General features: G+C 42.6%; 2 protein-coding genes and 1 long non-coding RNA gene across 5 annotated transcripts in view; 2 read left to right on the forward strand and 1 right to left on the reverse strand.

The window, feature by feature from the left end:
• LOC110395936 lies at positions 371–4,832 on the reverse strand. The gene is made up of 2 exons (XR_002436694.1): positions 3,620–4,832; positions 371–2,799 (listed from the first exon to the last, which is right to left on the reverse strand). It is a non-coding gene; the product is annotated as an uncharacterized LOC110395936 (long non-coding RNA).
• On the forward strand, positions 3,190–20,914 carry UBXN2A (UBX domain protein 2A). Of its 3 annotated transcripts, none has more exons than XM_021391033.1 (7): positions 3,190–3,338; positions 5,851–5,903; positions 7,281–7,416; positions 9,456–9,565; positions 11,049–11,189; positions 16,594–16,758; positions 19,466–20,914. In XM_021391033.1, the coding sequence occupies exons 2-7, from the start codon at positions 5,872–5,874 to the stop codon at positions 19,752–19,754; spliced, it is 873 nt and encodes a 290-aa protein (XP_021246708.1). In that variant the 5' UTR covers positions 3,190–3,338; positions 5,851–5,871; the 3' UTR covers positions 19,755–20,914. The 3 variants fall into 3 exon arrangements, with proteins under 3 accessions (XP_021246708.1, XP_021246706.1, XP_021246707.1); XM_021391031.1 differs by lacking the exon at positions 3,190–3,338 and adding an exon at positions 3,456–3,669; XM_021391032.1 differs by lacking the exon at positions 3,190–3,338 and adding an exon at positions 4,857–4,880.
• MFSD2B (major facilitator superfamily domain containing 2B) overlaps positions 21,066–24,104 on the forward strand; it is a 39,359-nt gene continuing 36,320 nt past the window's right edge. Inside the window, 1 exon segment of the mRNA XM_021391030.1 lies at positions 21,066–24,102. Coding sequence (XP_021246705.1) covers positions 24,042–24,102 — 61 coding nt within the window. The 5' untranslated portion in view covers positions 21,066–24,041.

Here is a 24,104-nt window from a genome sequence, read left to right on the forward strand (position 1 = left end):
CTTGAAGTGATATCAGAGAGTAGATTTACCTGACATTAAGTGGGAATGTTAAGAACTACCTCCTGATATTTCAAAATTAGCTTCACAACACATCTAGCAATCAGCTTCCATAACATGTTTCCTGTTGAGCTAAGGTTACAGTAGATGGTCTGATACTAAGAAGGCTGATGACACTGTAAGCCAGGAATCTGCAGGGTCTGTTTTTCACTATCATTCAGTGCTGAAAATTGCTTCCATCTTGGAGAAAAGTGGCATATCATCTCACTTTGGTGTTTATGATCATTAATCATATGAAAGTAGTACCCCAGTCAGTTAGTGTGCTGGGTGATATACAGCTTCGTCATAAAAAGCAGACTCTGCTATAAAATGCTTACAGTATAAATAAGCATTTATTAACACATTTGCAGATAAGCATTAGGAGTATATGAATGCATAATAAACTTCATTAAGGTCACATGGAGAGTCCATTGGAAACATTCGCTCATAAATCTCTCCTCACACACAATCTTAGCTTCAAAAATAAGTTTTCTTGTTACGCGTCCAAGAACGATCTCATAAATTACACTACCACATCTTAATTTCACTTAGAAGTGTCTTTGTTTTGAGAATTCACATCATATGTTATTTCCAAATGTGTGTTATCTGGTACTAACAGTTGCTCAGGCTGTCTTGAGTTTTTCATGGCTTTATGCATTCTATGGAATTTTTTAAAATTGAAGCTATATTCACTTTGCTGTGAATTTACACTCCAATGGCCCAGCTGCATGTGTGGATACTTCACTGCACGGGGGTAACACCCTCTTCACGAATGCTGATTCAGGCAACGTCTCCCATAAAACGATGAACTCATTTTCCCATTGCACTACCTTTCCAGCAACATGAGCTCCCGAAGCTATTTCTTCCAGTGTGGCAGCCTGGAGCATTTAACATCCCTGCAAGGAGCACAAGGGACAAGGACACAGCGCAGAGGAATGTGCTGTCATGTCAGCAGAATTGCCGAGCACAGAGTGACCATACCATGTTCTATTTTACAATCCCATTTCCCTCTCATTCTGTTACAGCCATATGGATATGTGTATATTACTGCAAAGGCTTCAGGCAACAACTGCTATCTCAAGTAAAGGTCAATCAATATAGCTGATGTGTTTAATTATAGGTAGCTGCTGTTTTCCTCTGGCATGGGTTAACCTTGGATTAAAATATTCCTTCAAAATTATATTTCTGATTGTTTTTAGCTACACCATGTGCAGCAGTTCTTCTACAACCCTGACAGCTGGATGGAGACAGCTGGAACAGTGCTTTACTTTGTCGTAGTTGAGATTCGCTCCTACATTATAAAACAAGTTCAGGGGTTGTTACTGTCTTCCACACCAGTGCATCCAATCTCTCCTGACAAAGGGGCATGAGATGGTTATATTCATCTCATGAATACTCTGTTACAGTGTTTTTCAGTGAACTCAGCCCGGACTCTTTGCTTCTGTTTCCTACACAGTAAGAAAAGGACCATTTGCTTCTGTTCATCTTGTATACTGTTTCTTGCCAGAGAATAAGCCTTATAAAGTGCATAGTCTACAAGGATTTCAGTGAAGGCTTGATTGTAACAATACCAACTTAAAAAATATCCACTTTTTAAGAAAAAAAAAAGGATTTTTTATGCTATACTGGAGTTGAAGATACAAATTTTCCTTTTATTTTTCTTACTCCCATGCTTTGTCAAGTTTCAGTCCTAAGGGAAAACAGCTGCACTTAGAAGAGCTATTAAGGAACCACTAAATTCACTAGGACACCAATTCCTATTGTAGTAGGTCAGCATGTCTCCAGCTGTACTCTGATTTGCAGTAATAGACCTAATCTTCTAAATCAATACTTGATTGCAGTTGAGAAGCCTGCAACATTACACCAGGTAAAGTCCAATCTTGCCTTTTCCTGTGCTTACCTTGAGTCTAATACAATTTTTGCAGAAAGGGCCCCAAGGCAGGTCTTGCACTTATTATTAAGCTTGTGTGTTCAATGAAATTGAACAAATGTACTTAAGATATTGAAAGTAAATTATGTTCAGCACTGCAGAACACCTTTATGACATTTTACCAAGCAGAATTTGTAAATGCCTTACATTTTTTCAACAGTGGTATGATAGCCTTGTGATACATTCCTTGTACGTACAGATATATTTATATATGTATATGAGAGGTATAGAACTCACTCAGCAGAACCATAGAATCATTCAGGTTGGAAAAGACCTCTAGGATCATCTAGTCCAACCATCCACCCACCTCACCATGCCCACTGACCACGTCCCTCAGTGCCATATCCCTACGGTTCTTGAACACCTCCAGGGACAGTGATCCTACCACCTCCCTGGGCAGCCTGTGCCAATGCATTACCACTCTTTTGGAGTGGTTGGAGAAATTTTCCGTGATATCCAACCTGAACCTCCCCTGGCACAATCTGAGGCCATGACCTCTGGTTCTTTCACTAATTAACTGGGAATAAAGGGCTGCCCCCACTCTGCTACAACCTCCTTTCAGGTAGGTGTAGAGAGTGATAACGTGTATATGAGAGGTATAAAACTCAATAGAATCACAGAATTGTAGAGGTTGGAAGAGACCTCTGGAGATCATCCAGTTCATCCTCCTGCTAAAGCACATTCCCTACAGTGGGTATGCAAGAAAGCGTCCAGATGAGTCTTGAGTGTCTCCACAGGAAATTCCACCACCTCTCTGGGCATCCTGTTCCAGCGTTCTGTTGCACTCTAAAGTTTTTCCTTATGTTTGTATGGATCTTAAGTTCAACTTTCCCCTGCAAAATCGTAGACAGGAACTGCAGTTAGATCTCACCCTGCTCAAACGCAGGGCCAACTAACTGCTTTCAAGTAGCTTAGTGTGATGTAATGTGTAACTGCACGAAGCAGAATAAACTCAGCTGTCAGGGGTCTAGTTTCACTGCCTCACGATTAGGCATCTTATTTCAATCATAGCTTTGAAAAACGTGATTTTAGTTGTTGCACTTAAGGGATTACAGGACACGTGAAGAAAACACCGGGTGACCTTTGCTTTTAGAATTATCATCGATCACACTTAACACACGCTGGTTTTCCTATCAATTAACGCGAATTATAAGAGAGCTGAAGAAGGTTAAGTCCCAACCGCTCTCTTTCTAACACGGCGGCCCCAACACCACCCCCTCTGTGGGCGGGGCGCAGCCCTCCCCGCCCGGCCCGGCCCGGCCCGGCAGTGGGTGTCCGGGCCGCCGGTGACCGCGCGTGCGCAGTGGAGCGCGGGACAGCGAGGAGTTGGCGCGGTGCGGAGGCCGCGGGTGGTGCTGCGCTGCGGGGCCGGGTGAGTTGGTGCGGGGAGCCGGCAGCCCCTCGGCTCCGAGCGGGGCATGAACTTAGCTCGAGGCCGTGCCTGAGGCGGGCGGGCCGGTACCGGCCCTTTCCCCGGGCCCCGCCTCAGCGCGGGGTTATCTCATCGGCTCTAAAAATACCTCCTCCCGCGCGGGCTGCCCTTGGGGTCGGGGTTTGCGGGTAAGCGGAGGCTCTGCTGTAGGGTCTCCGCATTTCTTTCCGATCCGCACGGACCTGATCGCTGGCCGCTGGGAATCTTGGAGCCGTGTTTACCTGAGCGTGTCGGGTTGGCGCACTTGGTGCTTTGTGTTCGTCTTTCCTCCGTAAGTTGTCCCCTGTCGCGGCGCTGGGCTGCTCTGAGCCACGGCCGTCATTTCTGGCTGCTGCGCTGGCAGAGCGCACTCAGCTTTCGGCTGGAGAAGTTCTGCTTCTGCCAAAGTTAGCAGGCAGGCATTCCTCTGGGCGTCGCTGGGAGGCTGGCAGCCTCGGGTTCCCCTTGATTTTGTTTAATTTCCACAGCTGGAAGCTCAGCGCTGCGATACGTTTGTCGCAGAACGCGTACCGAAACTCCCAGCGTTGTGGGTGAGGTGTGGGCACGTCTGTCAGAAGTTGGCAGGAGAGAGCTGCTCCCTCTGCGTTGCCCTGGGTTCCTCTCATAGCTGTGTCCCAGTGGCTCCTTGCTCGTGACCACCAACACGCTGCATTGCTTCCCGTGATATATTAACGCGTATATTTCTTCTAAATACAACCCAGCGTTTCTTCTAAAGGCTGTTGAGCTTCAGAGGGAGCGGCGGCTTTCACAGCTGAGCAGTTCTGAATGCTGCTGGTGCAGGCTGGAGGCCAGCCCTGTGTGGCAGGAGAAATCCTCTGAGCTCCCTCATTGTGCCTCTGCGTCAGCGGCTCACAGAGAAATCAACAAAAGCAGGCAGGCAGAGGTGGTGGCTCTGCTGTTCCGGGAGAAAGATGCACCCAAACACAAATTTAATACAAAAAAAAAATTAGTCAGTGCTTAGCTGCGTTAAAAGTTAGTTTGAGAGAAGTTTATAAGCATACATATATTAAGCACGCTTGTTACTGAAAGTCCCTTTTTTTGCAGGGCAGGTGTAAGGTTCCAAGTGCAGCAATCAGATGCACTCACAAGGTTGTGATGTACCAGCACAGGCTTGCCCAAGTATAATTTTCAGGCAGAACACTTTTTTTTAATTAAAAAAAAGCTGTACCACATCTTATGTGAAGTGTCAAAGGTATTCTAAATGTAGTTTTCTGACCTAGCATGTAGTGGAAGCAGATAACCTGAAGCCTGCCTAAACTTTAGAGCCTTTTATAGTAACGCAGAGTGGATCTTTGTGGTTGTTATGGGTGTTTGCTGAAGGCTTACGTACATTTCAACAGAAAGCGTTTTGCAAAGTTTTAAGATGAAAGAACATCAATATCAGCATCCCAGAAGAACATTAATTAGTACTGAACTGAAAGTTTAAGCCTTTTTTTTTTTAGCCTTTCAGTAAATGTTGATTCCTCTAACATCTATCTTCTGGTAAGTTAGGTGGCAGGATCATTTTAAATCTATTTTAGTCTTGCTGTATGTGACTTTTTTTTTAGGAGTGCATGGGCTGTTGCTGCTTAGTTTGATGCCAGTATCTGTGCATAATCTGATGACTTAGTCCTAAGCCTGCCAGGAGCAGAGCATCATCTGTGTAACCTGTGTCCAGAAATATTTGGGAGTAACTCTTTAAACAGTTGCTGTTTAAAATGTATGTCCTTCTGGGGGCTTGTTTAATTTTAGGGTGGTTTCTGAGGTCTGTAGCTTTTTGTGACCCCCCAATAACTTTTCCTCAGAGAGCTCAGAAGATCGGTATGGCATTCTTGATTTCTTCTGACTTGGCAGACTAATCCTGTAGTATATTTAGTACATACAAATCCAGGATTTTCTTTCCAGCTGGATGATAGACTAGAAATGATAATTCACACTGTGTAGTTCTTTTTATGCTGCACCAATAAGCTGAGGTATGGTAGGAAGCAGAATCTGTTAAATCTTGCTCCTTTGGGTAATGTGCTCTACTGAAGTGAAGGTCATCAGAGTGCCTGCAGTGGCAGTGCAGTTTTCCTGTGACTGCCTCTTAGCGTTGCCAAGAACCAGGGGATTTTAAGTCACGCCGATCAGAGAATGTGATCTCATTTTCCTCACCTAGCGTGACTGTGGATGTGTGTTTGCAACTCACATGGTTATTGCAATTCACATATTTGCAGTTGTACGTTTATGTGAAGTAATTTTCATTTTGAAGGTCATGTGTCATCAAATTAAAAACTAGGGCAAAGAAAGAACCATCTGGAGACTAGAGGGGTGGGGTGGTAACATTCAGATTTCTGGTTAAACTGACTTCCAGCACAGGAGAAACTCAAAGAGCCTTTCAACTTCAGAGGTAGGCAGGAGTGCCAGGTGTATTTATCATCTGCTTTTGTCTGTCTGCGTTTTGTTTCGTTAACCATCTTCTTCTCATGATTAGGAGGAGCACCAGGATGAAAACATGGACAATATCAAAACTGTGAAGGAAGAATGGTAGGTTCTCGTCTCCCCTAGCTGATTTCCTTTTCCTTCCTATTAGTGTTTCTTTGCCCTATCGTGACTATTTTTAAACTTTCTGTTAAATTGCAGAATTCAATTTCAGTTTTTTTCTGCTGTACCCTCCTGTTCCACACATACTGAAGTTTCAAAAAAAAAAAAAACTAACAGATTTTTGCTTGAAGATTTTTTCACATACCCGGAGTGTTTCCTAGATGTGAGAAGTGACATAAATATTTTCCTTAAAATAGAAAGGCGGGGTTACAATTTGCTAACTCGGTGTACTTTGACATTTAGCGTGGAGGTGTTGGGTTTTCCAGTTATGCTTGTGAGATAAAGTTAATGCCTCAAGTAATGCTCCAAGTTTCTTTTGTTCTCGTAGAAAACAAAAGTGGGTACAGCATGCATCTGAAGCCTTTCTTAATGTTGTTGAGTTTTTCCTTACTTTAAATATGTTAATCCTTAGGGGTTCTTACTGTTGCGTAGATGCACTGCAAACAGTAATTCCTTTTTATGCAAATGTAGCTTGTTACTGTTCAAGTAAGCATTGCTCTCCTTGAATCTATTGCAGTTTTACATAAAACTGGATGTTTTTGAGCTAGATTTTTTTCTCCTGAATCACTTAAAATAGATTTTCCTGAATCTCTAATAGAAATAACTCCAATGTTTACCAAAACCTGCATAATCCTCTTACTATGCGAAGAATCTAAACTGCAAGATAATCGTTCACTCACGTTGCATATATCTGCATTTTGACTGATCTAAATCTAACAGAGAAACAGCTGTTACATATACAGTGTTCTATAAAAAGATGTGGTTGATGCATCTTTTTTTTAATACTCTGGCACTCTCCAAGGTATTAAAATCTTCTGTTGTATTTCTTCATTGTGCTGAGTGGTGTGAGCACTTGTTCTTCAGTTTCTTTATGTACTTCCATGGGTGGGAATGGTGGTCCTTGGTGGTGTTGGGAATGGACAGTAAATACTAAGGCAGTTTTCGTGTACATGGTTTTTAAAACTGAAGTCACTGAAGCCTGCATCATGGCAGTGCTTTAAAATCTTTCGTTGGTGTGCAGTGGTCTGAGTTGGAGGTATGGATGCATTCCTTGCTCTGTTACCATGTTTTTTGCATACGTGAGTTCACTTTTTCTATTGTCATTTTTAAATTTGTGCTTCTGAAGTGCAAATAATAGCAGCTACAGGCTTGTAAGCTATTTCTGAGAAGGGCACGATATGAAGCTGACCTGATGTTTTCTAACAATCAAGTAAGCTGGTGCAGGGGAGCATGTCTTTTGGGACTGAACTTCTAGGATAACTGCTTGTTGTCTTATGTGCTGTCTGGAACATCTTCGTTATTTACCCATTTGTTCTGCAGGATGTGTAAGTCAAGAACTGATGATCAGATTTTGAATGGTACAGAACAAAATCATGACTATTTTGTCGATAACCTTTTTGAAGAAGCTCAGAAGATTGGTGCAATATGCATGTCCCCAACTACAGTCAAGAACCAGGTAGGTGTTGGTGGGAAAAAATACTCATTTAACGTGATAGTACTCCTTGAACACTCTGGAGAACAAATGCAAGAAGTTCAGCAGTCTTACCCAGTACACCTGTAGGTAAGTGCATGCAGAAGTCATAGAATCATAGAATCACAAGGTTGGAAAGGGCCTACAGGATCATCTAGTCCAACCGTCCTCCTATCACTGTTGCTACCCACTGAGCTACTAAATCATATCTTGTAGCACCTCATCCAGATGCCTCTTGAACACTGCCAGGGGCAGTGACTCCACCACCTCCCTGGGCAGCCCATCCCAGTGCCTGACCACTCTTTGAGAGAAGAAGTTTTTCCTTATATCTAATCTAAATCTCCCCTGGCGCAACTTGTGGCCGTTTCCTCGGGTCCTATTTGTTGTCTGGGAGAAGAGGCCAACCCCCTCCTCATCACAACCTCCCTTCAGGAAGCTGTAGCATGCAATGAGGTCTCCCCTGAGCCTCCTCTTCTCCAGACTGAACAATCCCAGCTCCCTCAGCCTCTCCTCATAAGGCCTGTGCTGCAGACCCCTCACCAGTTTTGTTGCCCTTCTCTGGACGCATTCCAGGGCCTCGATGTCTTTCTTGCAGTGAGGGGCCCAAAACTGGACACAGTACAGTGTCAGACAGTAGTAGGAGCCATCTGCCACCACTGACTGAACCAGGCCTATGGTTCTGTGCTTCTGACGCCTAAAAAAACACTATAAAATTGTCGTTCTAGGACTTGGCTAATGCACTTCTGATTAATTGCTAAAGAGGGAGAGCTGGTAATTAGGTGCAAGGAGTGACAACTGCCTTTTTAGGGAAAGTTTTTAGGAGTTGCAGCCTTTCTATGATGAAATAATCCCTATTTTTCACTTGCTGTCTTTTGTATAGTTGTGGCGGTAGCGGGATGCTTAGGATGGCTTGGTTTGTCAATGGTTCTGTCCTTTTCATGTTTTTCTTTTGCTCCCCGAGGTTAGGAAGGGGCTAGAGAAAAGTGCCATGTAGAACAAGAATGTCGACGAGAGATTTGGGGTGGGCGCCACTAGCAATGAGATTTGTAGATCCCTGCCTGAACAAGAGGAGGAGTGTGGGGAGCAGTACTTGAACACCGACTTCTGAAAGCGTTCCATGGCAGTACTTGCTTCAATGTCTATATAAGAAGCTGGCACAACTGACACAAAGTCTATCAAGTACTACTTAGCCTATTACAAACCAATTTCTGGCTGAGGTGGATTCTGCATTTGTATGTGCTTTGTGTTCTTCACATCTGGCCGAGTATCCACTGAGTAACAGGAATCCAATATGTGTGATCAAGTGCTTCTTTAAATGGCACGAGGTATAAATGGGAAAATTCAATGCCAAAATCTGTTCCCATCAAAACTGAAGAGATTTCAGTGAACGGTGTGAAGGCTGCAGGTTGAAGTAGCGGATGTTTCTCTGGTACATTTAATGAATTACTGAGAATATATTTTTTCCATTACCCTAACATCAAGTTTTGAATATACCTGGAAATTCCAGTGTGTAACGTAAATGCATGACGAAGTAAAATGTGCTGATACTTGTTTCTGTGTTTCCTAAGTGGTTTCTGCATGCATTCTTTCAATGCCCTGCCTTCAGAAAGCCCTCCTAAATGGTCAGAATAAAGCTGTATTCTAACCAATCCTGCTGCTGTGTTCTGGTAGTCAGTGTTTCAACTTAAATTAATGCTCTTGAAGAATTGCAGCTGGCTGGGATCTTCCAGGTGTTTGGGTTTTTTTTTTTGTACTGCTTAGTAGGAGGGGTGTTTTTGACCAAAGAAAGCATAATGGTTGGAGGGAGGTTTATTTCTAACTCTGACTAACAGAAGATATTTAGAAATACCACTTTCCCCTTGCGGTCACTCTGCCTGTTGAGACAGGGCCGAAACAGGCTGCAGTGAGTCTTCTCTTTGTATTTTTAGTCCGTGCACCGGATGCTTTAAAATTGTAGGGTACTGTTGGTTTTATTAAGCTAGCTTTAAATCGGTGTTAAAATGGAAATTGTTCTCACTCCGCAGGTTGATGTGATCATTAAACTTTGGAAAAATGGGTTTACGGTAAATGATGGTGAACTTCGAAGCTACACTGATGTCGGAAATCAGCAGTTCTTGGACTCCGTTAAAAAAGGGTGAGGGAGTTTTGTGTCCCTTATCTGCCTGAGTTACCGTGCTTTGGAGACCAGTTTGCTCATGCTCTAAATTTTTGGCATTGCTTCGCTACAGTAGCCCTGAAGAAGCTGACTCTGTCATTTCCTGCCATGTGGGTGACTTCTAACATCCACAAGCTTAATATAGCTTGCAGTTGCAGTAGTTGTACGGTTGCTGATGGAGTCGATAAAAGCGAGTGTTGGTAGGAGGCGCAGCGAACACAGTGAAATAAAAAGGAAGTCGTCTTGCCCAGTAACAGCTACTGCTCCAATGGTTCTTTGCTAACAGACCAGTGTGCAAGTGGTTCAGCATGTCTGGTGTGTTGCTCTTTGTTTTCCTTTTATGGATGAAAAGCCTTTGGTGGGCGCAGTTCCTGCACTGTAATACCAGGAAGCTTCAATCAGCCTTCAATTGTGGTCATCTTTCCCTTGTACAAACTTTCACTCACTCGTGTGTATGTAGTGATCTTGCTTTTATCCAGCTACTAAAATTGAGCGTGCTGTCATGATTGCTGCTAGTGTTTGTTGCAGTCTTGCTTTAAAATAGCAGATTGAATGTAGAAACCAGTACAGTTTGAGCCTTTCATTTGTAGTCTGTTTCATTTTCATGTATGTGAAATAATCGCGCCGTTCTATTTTTCATCTCTTCTGTGCTTTACTAGCCCATAAAAAAAGTACTGATTTTACATTTTACCTTATGAGTGTCACCTGCACTGATTGTAATAGCAGTTGACTGCATTGTTTAAAGCCCTCTACTTTCTCTGTGTGCGTAAATGAAAAGTTTACCACCTCCCTTTCTCTTTTGGCTTGTGGAGATGCTAAGTAACTATAGATGGTTCCAGCATCACTGTTGGTGGCAGGTAGCACTCAGCACAGTCTGTGCCAGCTGAGCAGCACCACCCTGAAATGTGTCTGTGTCAGAGCCCCAAGACAAAGGCGTTGTTCTGCTCAAGGCAAATAAAGCGTTGCTGAGTGAGTTACTGCACTAATGAGTGTGGCTATTAGTGATCTAAGTTCTTAAAGCTGAGTTTCCTGTTTATCAGCAGTTAAACACATTGTTTCTAAACTCAGTCTTTCTCATTAAAAGTCAGTCATTGTTTTTTGTCTTTTTTGTGGTCTTTTATCCCCATAAGTTAAAGAAAAAAAAAATTGAAGCTGCTGCAGCAATACATGGAAATGTTAAACTCTGCATGTTGTACTTTGGAGTGCTAACTACTGGGTAAAGTTCAATATCATTCAATGAATTGCATTGTCTTTTTTTATTGTTGGATTTTATTTAATTTGCAGCTAAAGAACTTGAAGTTATTTGCATGTCATGCTCTTAGTATGATTATTAATTATGTGCTGTTTTAAGGCATGATCTTTACAAGAATAAACACAGAACCAATATTAATAATTCATGTGTTTTGTATACTGAAAACAGTACAGTAATTCTTTTTTTGATGTAATTTTTTTTTTTCTGAAGGGAACTGCCTTTTGAGCTACAGAAGGTTTTTGAGAAGGAAGAGGTAGATGTGAAGATGGAAGATAAGAAAGATGAGTTGTATCTGTCATCAAAAAAGCCAATATTTCATCCCTTTTCTGGGCATGGTTACAGATTAGGAAGGTGAGTAACTTGATGTAATCTGTGATTGAGTAACTGAAGGAAACTACCTATGGTAAAGGATCATGTAGTTCAGGCTGGAAGCAACCTCTGGAGTTCTCTAATCCAGGCTCCTGTGTAAAACAGGCTCAGATGTGGGGATGGATGAGATTCCTCAGGGCCAGATCCAGCTGGGCCTTGACATCCTGCAAAGGTGGAGGCTGTAAAACCTGGTTCAGTGCTGCAGTATCCTCATGGGGAAAAAGTTTTTCCTCATATCCAGTCTGAACTTGCTTTGTTTCAATTTATATTCACCATGTAGAGCCTGAACCTCCTGTAGGCACTGGCAGGTTACTGCTAAGTCCCCCCGGTACCATCTCTCCCACAGGCTGAACAAGCCCACCTTCTCCATCTGCTCTTCCCAAGGCAAGTGCTCCAGCCCAAGCCCATCTTTGTAGCTCTCCATGGAACTCCCTCCAGTTTATCAATATTTTTCTTCTACTTCTTTTACTGGGGACCAAATCTGAGTTCAGTATTTAGGTATGTCTAATGAGTGCTGTGTAGGGGATTATCAGCTCCAACAATCTGCTGGCTGGGGTCCTGCTAACGCAGCCAGGAATTTAATGACTTTCTTTGCTCACAATTTCAGTATTAGCAGTACTTTCCCAAAGAACTGTTTCCAGTTGAAAGGCTTTCTCTTTTCTACTCTGCGATATAATAAAAAAAGCTTCACTGTTAAAGCTTAATGTGCAGTACTTTCTATGAGGGAAGGGGAATGTGAGTGTACAAAGAGAGCTGAAGAAGTAAGAGAATATTGTATTCTGTTGAAGTTCTTCAGCATTTAACTATGTGTTTATTGCAGTTACACTTCCTACTGATTCTTTCCTTTATTCTCTGTGGGTGGATAGAGTCAACCAGCACAAAAACTGGGTTTGGTTTATGCCCATGCAGCACAGTATTTTGGAAATCTGTTGTACAGGGGCAAGCCAGGAGTTCACCTGTCTAAGTCTCTGTGACTTTAGCTTACTCCTGCCAAATCATCTGTCACATATTCCTGTCATGTAAGATTTGTGCATATAAAAGGAGACTTCAGGCTAGGGGATGAAGCACAGTGACCAGGAACCTACAGGAAACCTTCAGTGATGGGGCTGCTTAGTGACCTGCAGAGCGTGGTTAGTAGGCTGTGCTGAAGCCTGAAGTGAACAGCTTGTTCTGATGAAGTGGGAAGGGTTTGCTGTTCAGGCCCAGCACTAAAGCTGAGGAAAAGCATGAGCTGGGTAGGAAGGATGAGGCAGGGGGTAGAAAATGGTAACACACAGTAAAAGTCTGATATGGCTAAGAGTGGTTTCAGGATGCGTTAGAGAAGCAAGCATCTTCTATCAGTTTCATCTGTTTCAGCTGTACAGGCTATTCAGTTGCTGTATGCTTGGGTTGATGCAGTCAGTAGGGGAGAGCTTCCCTTGAGAGGTGGATGAAATGCCTCAAGTCTTGCTTTTGGTAGCGCTGAAATCCTGAGCAAAGGTCAAGAGCTTACTCATATTTCACCTACGAAAAGGCATGTATATAGCAGAAGCAAAAAGACCTTCAGCGTGCTGGGTTTCTGCTACTAACCAGGGCTAAGTGGCAGGTCGTTCAGTTGCTTGTCGTGCTCTGTCATGCCTGCAGCAAGTAATGATCTGGCTTCCCAGTAGGCGAGTTAGGTTCTGGAAACATGCTATTCTGTGAATTTCGCTTGAGTGGTTTTGCACACTGAGACATCCCACAACTTGCTCAGCAATTTTGTTCTTTATGAACAGGATAGAATGCTCCCTCCTGCTGTCGCTAGTCTGTTCAGTGCTTATAGTATCAGAATGTTTTCTTTCAAGACTACTAAATATTTTTTTGCTGGTGTTGGAAACATGAGCCTTGAATGTTTCATAAACTGGTGCTCGCTTCCTGATGTTCATAAATGTCCATTGTATGCATGTGCTGCTCTTTGGACAGAAGAGCTTTTTGGGGAAATAATAATAGTGTCTGTGATGTCTGTGTTGTGGTTTATCCCAGCGGTCAGCTCAGCACCACACAGTCGTTTGCTCACTACCTCTCCCTCTCAGTGAATTGGGGAAAGAATTGAGAGAGGGGGGAAGAAAGTTTTTATCTCAGCCTGGAATTTCTTCTATTTTCTTAAACAGAAAAGGGAGAGAGAAACAATATCAGTGGTAATTGCAAATACATACATTTACAAAACAAGTGGTGCAAGTGCTCACCACCCACCAACTGATGCCCCACTCGTCCCCAACCAGCTCCTCACAGTTCTATAGTTTTTTAAATGATGCCATATGATATGGAAGATCCCTTTGGCCCTTTGATCCCTTGGATCAGCTTTCCTGGTTCTGTCCCCTACCAGCTCTTTGTGTCCCTGCAGCCCCCTCACTCTGGAAGGACAGTAGGAGAAGCTGAAATGTTCTTGGCCCTGTGTAGCCACTGATCAGCAGCAAATGAAATATTAGTGTGTTATCAGCATTGTTGTTCTCCTGAAGCCAAAACACAGCATCATAGCAGACACTAGGAAGAAAATGAACTCTGTCCCAGCTGAAACAAGGGCAATATAACAAGGTTGAAGCTACAGAACTCCCTTTACACTGTTGCATTTGCGTGCTTAATTAAAAGTGAGGCAGACAAATGGTTGAATGGTTTACTTAGCTTATGACCTGCTTACCAGTTAAACTTTATAATAGTCTCTATAGATTTTTCTTCCAGTGTTCCCAGGTGAATGAATTACATGAGTGGCTGCATGCTATAGTCCCAATAAAAACTGGTGTGTTGACCAGCTCATTCCAATTTGTTTTGGGGAAAAATAGAGGAACTAGAACTGTTTTTGTTTTTAATGCAACTCAAATGAGTTTGATCCTCTCCAAGTATGTTGTACAGGAGAAACAAGGACAGACTTTTTCACTATGTCTTAGGTGCCTGCAAAACTAATAGATATATTCAGGTTTTATTTATGTTCACGTTCATTAAATAGTTTGACTGTAAGAAGATTTGCAGCTAACATTCTTTGTTAAGTGTAACAAGGTATTTGAAAGACAGCCTTAGAAACAGCCTTAGCCCTACTGTTGACTGAAATCACTTGCAGCAAAATGGGTTTGCTGTATAACGTTGTTAGGGTGAAACAATGTGCTTCAAGCTTCTTAACCATTAGTCTGGGTGAGTGCAGTACTTAAAGAGAAAAAGCCCAGTGTTTGAAAAATTGCCTGGAGACTCTTGTGTCTCTTCAATCTTTGTAAGATTATCAAAGGAAGATGTAAAAGGAACGAACTGTTAAAAGGAATGATAATGGTTTGATGTCGGACTAATAAGAGACTTGTGTTTTTGATTTGTGGCTTTAGTCAGAGCTCCCACCACTAGATGGCTTTATCTGTCAGTTCTATAGGAGCACATTTAGGTATGGAAATGCTTTAGAACTCGGTGAATATAGTTCTAACTTTCTCTTGCAGCTTAGTTTAATGTGTTGCCTTCGGTTTTGCGTATGTTTGCTCTTAAAGAATCATCTCTAATGTTACGCCGAAGTCCTGAGATGTGACCATGAGGAAAGAGGTAGTTTGAGAACAGCATCAAAATTTGTATGTATGTGAGACAGTTGTCTGAAGTACAACTGTAGCTGATGGGACTAAAATATAGTTCTGCCCAAGCTAAACCAGACACCTGGCAGCTGCAGAGTTGATTAGCTCTCCAGCATCCACTGTGCTGGAGACAGCTGGCTCACATGTGACTGCTTACATGTCAGTGTCTGAACTCAGAGCTGGACCACACTGATCAAGCAGCCAGAGGAAGCTGATCACTGCTGGACTTAAGTATGACTTGCCCTTCATTTTTTGTTTTTACTTCCATTGCCAAGTTTATTTAACTTTATCTTGCTGGTGCTCAAGGGCTTTTTTCCAAACCTAGTGCAGCTAGGGTTTACTGTGTCTTGAGGTCAAGCATGACGAGAAGCTGGGTGTGCGATAAGGAAATCAGTAGGGACAGGTGAGTGAGAGCAAGTCACCTGTACTTGGAGTGCAATCAGAATGTTTTACAGATGCACATCTTGAAACCTGTTGTTTCCTACTTCTTGCACCCCAGATGGTTTCTAACGAGTGCCTTCAGTTGCAGTGAGCATCTCTTAGTGCTTGAGAATGAGATTCCTTAATTCTCTTTTTTTGTTTTTGATCGAGTTTCAGTGGGAGAAATCAAGAGTGCCACAAATGCTTCTACTGGCTGATAGCCTGGAAGTTCAAGCACTTAACTAGACACTGAGTAGTAAAGAGTTCTTGAAATGCATCAGGCTGAGAAGGACTCAATTAGCTTGAATGTGTCAAATCAGTAGACATCTTTGTTCTTAATGAAAAATGAGCTGTGGCTTTTCTGCTTTATGATTAAGCTAACACAATACGAGAATGTTAGGATGTTGTTTGTCTGCAAAGCAGATGCAATATTGTTAAGAGCTGTTATTCTGTTGTTTAGTGACTTCTCCCTCAAGAAACAATAGGTGATCAATTTTTTGTGCAAAGAGAGAGCTTTGTCTGAAACCACCGTGAAGCACTCACGTGGACGGTAACCCCTACAGAGCTCAGAATAAATGGTAGCTCCTAAATCACTGCTATTGTTTCACACGCAAACATCTGCTTATACTTCTGTGTGCTGAGGATGTGCCCGTTGGATCAGGCCTTGCTGATGACTTAAACAGTGCGTACTGAGCAAGCTTGGTCCTGAAAGCTCTGCTCTTAGCTCCACTAAGCTCTGGTTGTTTCAGAACCAGTCTTTGTGCCTTTAACTTTTTCAAAGGCCGTACACTCGAACTGAAGTCTTCTGTCAAGCCATTTAATGGATCTTTCTTTGCCCTTATGGTGCATTCAGCTGTTGAAAGCGTTTGCTAATCAAAATCCGAGCGTTGTGTGCGTAAACCTCATATTAAGTCAATTTCTGTAACATAAAGAGTTGAACTGAAATAAATGATGCTGGAGTCTAAATCAAGGCTAACAGCTTTCAGTTAAATTGAATTACTGTAATCACATTGCGCTGAAAATTAACATTGAGTATGCAAATTTGAACTTAAGCCCCTTATCGTTTCACCTGTGTGATTAGAATACAAAACATACGTGAAGAATCTCTCTTGTGTATGCTTTAATCCTTTGATATGGAAGTTCCCTGCTGTCCTGTAACATGTTTACTCCAAACAAGCAAATTCTTTAGCACGTTGAAGACTTCCATGTGAAATCATTAGCATATTGGTTTGGGTTTTTTTGTTTTTGTTGTTTTTTTTAAATGATATCAAATCGTATCACCTTAATGTATTATTTCTGAAGTCAGCAATGCCCTTTGACCCAGGGCAGAGAGCTCCTGAAGAAGAGATCTGAGCAGAAGTTCGAACTTACGGGCAGTCATAACTTCCTATGACTTTTCTTTTCAGTGCTACTCCAAGGATAATTTCTAAAGTAAGAGAGGATCATCAAGGAGCTGCTGATGAAAGACGCCTTCCTGTAGTACCCTTAAATGATTTGGAGCCTATCACTAACATCCAGATCTGGTTAGCTGATGGGGAGAGGATAATTCAGAAGTTCAACGTTTCACACAGGTAACACTGTTATTTGTGCTTGCATCTGAATGATTTGTGCTATGACTGTGTGCACAGCACGTCTCATATCTGTAACTCATCGACCTCCCCAGTTCACCTAACGTTGGATTGCTCTTTGACTCTATCTAGAGTATTTTCTTTAAAATCTTTTGAGAAAATTGATCATTTTTTAGCGAGCAGGTGAGGAATGTGAGAGAAACGTGAGCTGATGTTACCAGTCAGCACGTAACTGAGTGTAAATCAAAATCTGTTGAGGAAACCAGGAGTTTCTTAGGTTAGTGGAAGTTAAGGTGTATGAATTGTTCGTTGCTGGAGGAAACAGTTAAGTGGATTTATGCAGCTTTTATGATGACAAGTCTCTTACAAAATGACTACATCTGGAGCAAATCACTTATCCAAAAAAAAAAACAAAACCTGCTAGTTGTTGAGCAGACAGCAACACAGATGTTGAGTTTCAGAAAATCCACTTGTATCTCTTCCAGCATGTAAAAGGAACTGGAGGATGTGACTTTGAATTGAGGCAGAGGAACTTCCAGGGAGGGCTGGAGTTAAGCAGGCAAGCTTATTCACCTGCATGTCTGTCCTGTCAGCATGGGCAGAATAGAATGCATCCAGTGTGCTTAATTCTTAATTGTTACAATTTCCAGTTCCCAAAGAGGCTTATAAATGGGGATGAAGTCAGAAGGTCTCAGCACAGCATATGTATGGAGGAACCTTGAGAAAGTAGGATTAATGGCTTAACATTAAATTGTAGAACTGCTGTCTTTAGGGACCTTCCTCTAACTTGTAATTTGCTGCCACAGTGCTACACAGTCATGTCATACACAAAGGTTACATTGCCTCTGTTTTTTCTGTGAATCAGTTTGAAGTGGTCATAGGTTTTAACACAACCCAGGCTGCTGTCAAGATAAACTGTATGTAATAGGCTGCCCTGAGAGATTTTGGAGTCCCCTTCTCTGAAGATGCTCAAACCCCCCCCCTGATGCTTTCCTGTGCAACCTACCATAGGGAACCTGCTTTAGCAGAGGGTTGGACTTGATGATCTCCAGAGATCCCTTCCTACCCTGACCATTCTGTGATTACGAATTGTCAGAAGAAGAGCTCAGGAGTTTAACTTGTACTAATTTATTACTCTTAGCGGCCTGAGGTATGATGCAAAACATTGTTGTGGTGTACTGCTGGAAGATCAATTGCCATTTTAATTATAAAACCTTTATTTGGGAGCTTATCTTCGTTATTCCAAGTTTAACAGGTTTAAGTATATTGAGAAGTTTTTTCTTTGTGGTAAATGGTAGTATGGAGAACTACTAAGTACTTCAAAAGGAAAAAAAACTCATAAGCAGAACAACAGCCTTGCTAATATGATGCTCTTTTTAGAAGATTTCAATAAATATTGCATTGTAATGTATCTTCTTGCCACAAGATCAGCAAGTTTATGCTGTATGTAGTATGTCTGTATGACCTAATAAGAAATAATGCAGAATCCACTTAGAGTGCTGAACTTAAGCATTATGATTGCATGTATAGCACCCGTTTCAGTGGAGAAGCAGGAAATCCAATGTTTGTTAAAATGCTGTAGCATGTATATTGCAGTGTCTGGGTAAAATGATTACTTTGACCTTCTCGCAGAGGGAATGTGTGGGTGTATAGTCTGGAAAGGGACTTGTTCATCCTGAAGCAGATAGCTGGTGGCTAATCACCTGAATTGCTCTTGGAATTCAGTGAACCTTGGGTATAGTGCATGTAGGCACCTGTAAAATGTCCAACCAAAAAGTAAAGTCTACTTGAGATTTTTCAGGCTTTATAGTTAGAAGAATAAGAGCTGTCTCTTAACTGAGGCCTGTATGCCAAGAATAAGATGCTGGCTATATCTGTCCTACTAAGTATGAGTAAGGCATGGGATTTGGTCATCAGTGCTGCTGAACTGTTAGAATGGCTTTATCTCAAGCCATCTAATGCTGTCCCAGACAATATCTAAGCTCGTTCAAAAGTTAGTCCAGATCACAGATGATTCCCAGTAGGTAGCAAACTCCATGGGCTACCCTGGACGTAGGGGAGGGGAAGAATGAGTTGAATAATTTGCCATGAAATACACTCTGTTAGTTGGACTCGGGATCAGAGAATGAGTACTGTGTTTATTCCTCGGGTACAAATGCATCCTGCCACCTTAATTTGCTCATTAAATTGGTCAATTCTGATTCTTGTGTGTTACTGCAAAACCTGCCTTGATACTCTTGAAAGATTCTTCACACCTTAATAGCCATCTTGAATTTACTGCTGCTCCTACTTTGGTAGACAGAGGCTACTTTTAGACCTAATTAACTAGTTATCCAGGCAATTTTTGCAAATTTTGCTTTTTCTTTTATGGTTCTTCTGCATCTACCATACACTAAAGGCTTCCTTATTCCAGCTCTTGGCTATGGAAACTTCAATTAGAGCTCCACCAGCTGGTTAAGAAGTAGCAGGTTTGTTTAACAACTGTGAGCCATAGTGGAGCTTTTGAGTCCTTTTTCTCTTGCTCTCAGAACGTGCAAACCTTGGTCTTTGCCTCTCAAGAGAGCCAGGCACTGAATGGTACCTATTTCTCCACTTCTGTGCCATCAGCCATTATGCCTCATTCTGTTCTTGAGGTGGCTCTCTGTGTTGTGTTTGTGTTCTGCGTTGGGACTGGAGCACTCTGCTGAGTCTTCTTTTTTTTTCTTTTCAGAATAAGCCACGTCAGAGACTTCATAACAAAGTATCAAGGATCAGGGGGAGATGTTCCCTTCGTGCTGGCTACTTCGCTGCCATTTCAAGTGCTGCAAGATGAGACGCTCACACTACAGGAAGCAAAGTTGCGAAATGCTGTTGTTGTTCAGAGACTTCGGAAAACAACGGAACCTTTTAGACTCGTGGTGATGAAAGCGCCTGATAATGACTGTAAAACTGCTGCTACTCCTAATGGACAGCTCAAAAATGAGCAAAAAAACGCTGTCAAAAGCACAAGTTCAAATTAGTTTATAACTGACTGAAAGCTACACACGGGCAGAACTAGATAAAACGTAACCAGCAATATCTGGGTGCACTATCATTCTTAGGTAGTGTGCTCTTAGAGAGCAAATGTGTGCTGTGCTGCAATCTGCTGTAACAAAGATATTTTCAACTAATTCTGGCGGTCAGAGCCTGGCTAAATAATGCAGCAGAGGTAACTCTGCAAGAGCGATTATCCTTATAATTTCCTTGGCTTTGCTAGCATGTTCTTTAATGAGTATACTTAGAATGGTACTCTGAGACTTAATTACTACTGATAACACATTTTAGGGAAAAACTGTCTTTATTTTTGCACTTTGGACTAAAGAGGAACTGAACTGGTTGATTTAATTTATACCTCAATGTAAGTTGCTCCGGTTTCCCCTTTTTTTTTTTTTTTCTTTTTGTAATAGGCAGTAGGTGCTGCAGGGAAGTTCACATTTGAACACCTAAGTGTTTTGAAAAATCAGTGTATCATTAGTATTTAACTTCATCACAAGATCTGCGGTGTGAATGTCCTATTAAGTCTTCCCATGATGGTAGGTGCATGTGTATGAAGATTGAAATTAGGTAGCGTGGTGCATACTGCATCTGAAGTGCCTCAAAGTAGCTCTGAAAGAATTGTTACTCCTAGTGGTTGGAGGGTTTTCTGCCTCTGTGTTCTGCTGCAGGTGTCTTACAGATAAGGTGATGTTAAACTACCTGGCTCACTAGGATAGAGATCCACTTTTAGCCTTGTCACAGAGAAACTTCAGTTTTTCTGGAGTTTGCCACGCAGCTTTAGTGTCTTAGAGGGACACAGTTTTTTTTGTACTTTGAACCTGTCCTGAACTGGCCATCCAATTGAAACATTAACTGCGTGTGGCCAAATTTCAAAGATATCTAAAACCCACATTTGAAAACTGAGGCGGCTTCTCTACTCCTGCACCCGCTTCCCATCCCAATCTTATTTTTTTTCTCCTTGTATTTTTCGCATAAGATTTGTACCCAACCATTCCATGTTTTGCTAATGGAGAGCATTAAGGATTAAATATATATTTTATACTGGTTGTGTTAAGTCACACATGGCTTTGTGAATGGACCTAGAGTCTCAAGGTAAAGACTTTCTTGGGGCCTTCAATAAATGCTGACTGGTTTGTGCTACCTACACAAATGGGTAATTGTCCGAGTTGAACTTCTTTCGCGTGGTTAAAGATAATTTTGGGCTTCTCTGTTCTCGTTTTAAATAGAAAATTATTTAATTGAAGTGACTTGAATTCTTTCTAAAAGTCCTGTTACTTCATGCTGTGGATGCACTTATTTCATTTTCAGGAACGTAGAAGTGTTAATTTTGTTCCAGAATCTCTCAGAATTGCAACATGGCTGAGGTTGGCAGCGACCTCAGAGGGTCCATCTGGTCCAGCCCATCCTTGAGCAGGGAACTCAAAGCAGCATGCCCAGCACCACATCCAGGTGGCTTTTAGAGATCTCCAAGAAGGAGACTCCACAACCTCTCTAGACAACCTGTGCCGGTGCTCCAGCACTCGCAGTACATTTGAGGATGATCACATGAAAGCCACCTGCACAAATAACTGCTCAGTGTATTCAAAAAAGCTGAAATCTGAAGCAAAATCTGAAAACTGTGTAGTGCAGTGTGCACTGTTTTCAGTGCTGTAAGCTTCATGTGTAACTGTAACATTCAGGTTTGTGTAGCAAATTATACTACTACATTTTGTTTTCTCTTCCATTCTCTCCTCTGCTGCACGCAAAGCCTTACCAGATCTCTAGAGGCAGAAAAAAATAACCAGACAAATCCTTTGATAAAACTGAAGAGGCAAGTCACCTATAGACACGTATTCAGCCCTTAGCTTGCAGAGCTCCCTGAACAGTGGCTTTTATTCATCGGTGCTTTTGGAGTTGTCTTAATGTAAAACCAAATATTAGAGGAAAACACGTGCTTGATTGTGAACACAGTTATTCTTACCTAAAAGATGTGTGTAACCTCAGAGTAGCAGTGTGCTACTCCTGCATTGACAATGGAAATTAAATGAAAAGATTCAGGTGTTTGTGTAAGATGGAATTTAAAAGGAGGAAATACAGTGCTTAGGTAGGTGAAGTAGTTTTGCCTGTTGTCAGAAGATTATGTTTTTGGAAAGGAGCTTAGTATTGATTCATTTCTGCTACCAGTGTTTTAAGAGATCTGGTAGCTTGATTCTGTCTGGCTATATACAATGTGCTTTCCAGCTGTTTCCGGCTTTGGTAGACTTGAGTGTGTTTGCAGTTTGAAGTGCTGCAAAAAAATGGAATGATCTTAATTACAGAATGGGAGCAGATCACTCAAAAGTCAGGATTAGTGCAGTCAGCACCATTTTATATTAGACTAGAAAGTACCTTTAGGAAAAAAAGCAACCAACTGTGATTGGGAAACTTATTTCCTAATAGGGAGAAAATCTTTGGAGTGAATACAGAGCTATTTTAAATCTAATTGGCTTTGGTCAATTTGTGAAGACTGATGAGGCTGTCCAGGTACTTCAGGCAGCTAATCTGTTGCTCAGTGCTGTAGACCCCTATTGTGCATTGGTCAAAGAGTAGAAATATTTTACCTAGTTTTTCCTTTGTGAAGAAGCATGCAAATGTAGCTAACAAAGATGTAGTGTGTTTTGGATACAATGTCTGAAGAGGAAGGGAAGAACCTACATCTTAAGTTTAAAGTATTCTGAAGTTAAAAATGTTCCAACTTGCATCTTGCTTAGAATTTGTTCCAGGAATACTGTGCTGGGATAAGGCACTGAGCAGTCCAGCATCTACCCTTAGCCCTTAAGGACGCTTTGCAGTCTAAATGCCTCACTCTTTTTAAATGAGGCCTGGTAACTTACAGGCTGGGTTGATGGGCCGAGTCCAGTGGGATGGAATTCAGCAAGAGCAAGTGGTGGGTCCTGCATTTCGGTTGCAAGAACCGCATGCATCACTACAGGCATGGAGCAGAGTGGCTGGCAAGCTGCATGGAGGAGAAGGATCTGGAGGTTTTAGTTGACAGACAACTGAATGTAAGCCAGCAGCGTGGCCAGGTGGCAAAGAAGGCCAATGGCATCTTGGCTAGGATTAGAAATAAGGTGGTTATCAGGAACAGGGAGGTGATGATCGCTCTAGTCGGCACTGGTGAAGCCACACCTTGAGTATTGTGTTCAGTTTTGGGCCCCTCATTAGCAGAAAGACACTAAGGACCTGGAGTGTCTCCGGAGAAGGGCAACAAAGCTGTGGAGATTCTGGAGCACAGGTGTTGTGGAGAGCAGCTGAGGGAGCTGGGATTGTTCAGTCTGGAGAAGAAGAAATTAAGGGAAGACCTTTTTGCTCTACAGCTCTCTGAAAGCAGGTTGTAGTGAGCTGGGGGTCAGCCTCTGCTCACAGGTAACAGCAATGGGATGAGAGGTGATGGCCTCAAGATGTGCCAGGGGAGGTTCAGGCTGGATATTAGGAAACATTTTTTTCTCAGAATGAGTGGTGAGATCTTGGAGCAGGCTGCCCAGGGAGGTGGTGGAGTCACTGTCGCTGGAGGTGTTCATGAAAAGCGTGGATGTGGCAGAGGGACGTGGTCTGGAGCAGTCACAGGGATAGGTTGATGGTTGGATCTTACTGGTCTTTCCAACCTTTATGATTCAATGAACTTGTGTTAAAGCCACTGTTTCAGCTTTGTGCTGAAGGTCCATACTTAAAACAATTGTGGTGTCACATTAGAATGACTTTTTGTTTAATACTTGTTTCTTTCAGAATCTTGCAATGTGGCTGTGGTGATTATTGGTAACTCACCAAGTGAGCGTGGCAGATAATGAACCGCAGCAGCAGCAGCTTTCTGACAGGGAAGTGCTGCGCATATAGATGAGTTGCTGCCTTCATGAGATGGGCAAATGCTTGTTGGTTTGTTTAAACCTTCTTTTCCTGTTTATTCAAAGAATTCATCGTTGAAAATGCACTCTCTTTCTTGATGTGGACTTGCTTGCTGGCTGGAGCCGGTGGTGAACTTTGCTGCCTGAATCCAGGCAGTAAGCTGTCGTGCTTCGCTGTCTTGAAACAGAACCGAGCTCCCCGTGGCCGGGGAGTTGGATGCCCGTTCCCCTCGTGCGGAGCGAGGCCGGGGTGAAGCGGCGGAGTGGAGCGGTGCTCTGAGGGGAGCGGCGGGGCGGGCTCGGACTCGGGGCGGCCTTTGCCGCGGGCGCTCGCCCTGGCTAGCGGCTTCGGGTGGAATAAAGCCTCAGTTTCACCTCACGGGGCAGAGCGAGGGCGCGTCTCCACAGGGCATGGAGGGGCTCCCGCAGCCCTCGCGAGGAATGCCCTCCCCGAGCCTGGAGGGCAGCGATAGC

This window comes from Numida meleagris, chromosome 3 (genome assembly GCF_002078875.1).
Source record: "Numida meleagris isolate 19003 breed g44 Domestic line chromosome 3, NumMel1.0, whole genome shotgun sequence".
In the NCBI taxonomy this organism is placed as follows: Eukaryota; Metazoa; Chordata; class Aves; order Galliformes; family Numididae; genus Numida; species Numida meleagris.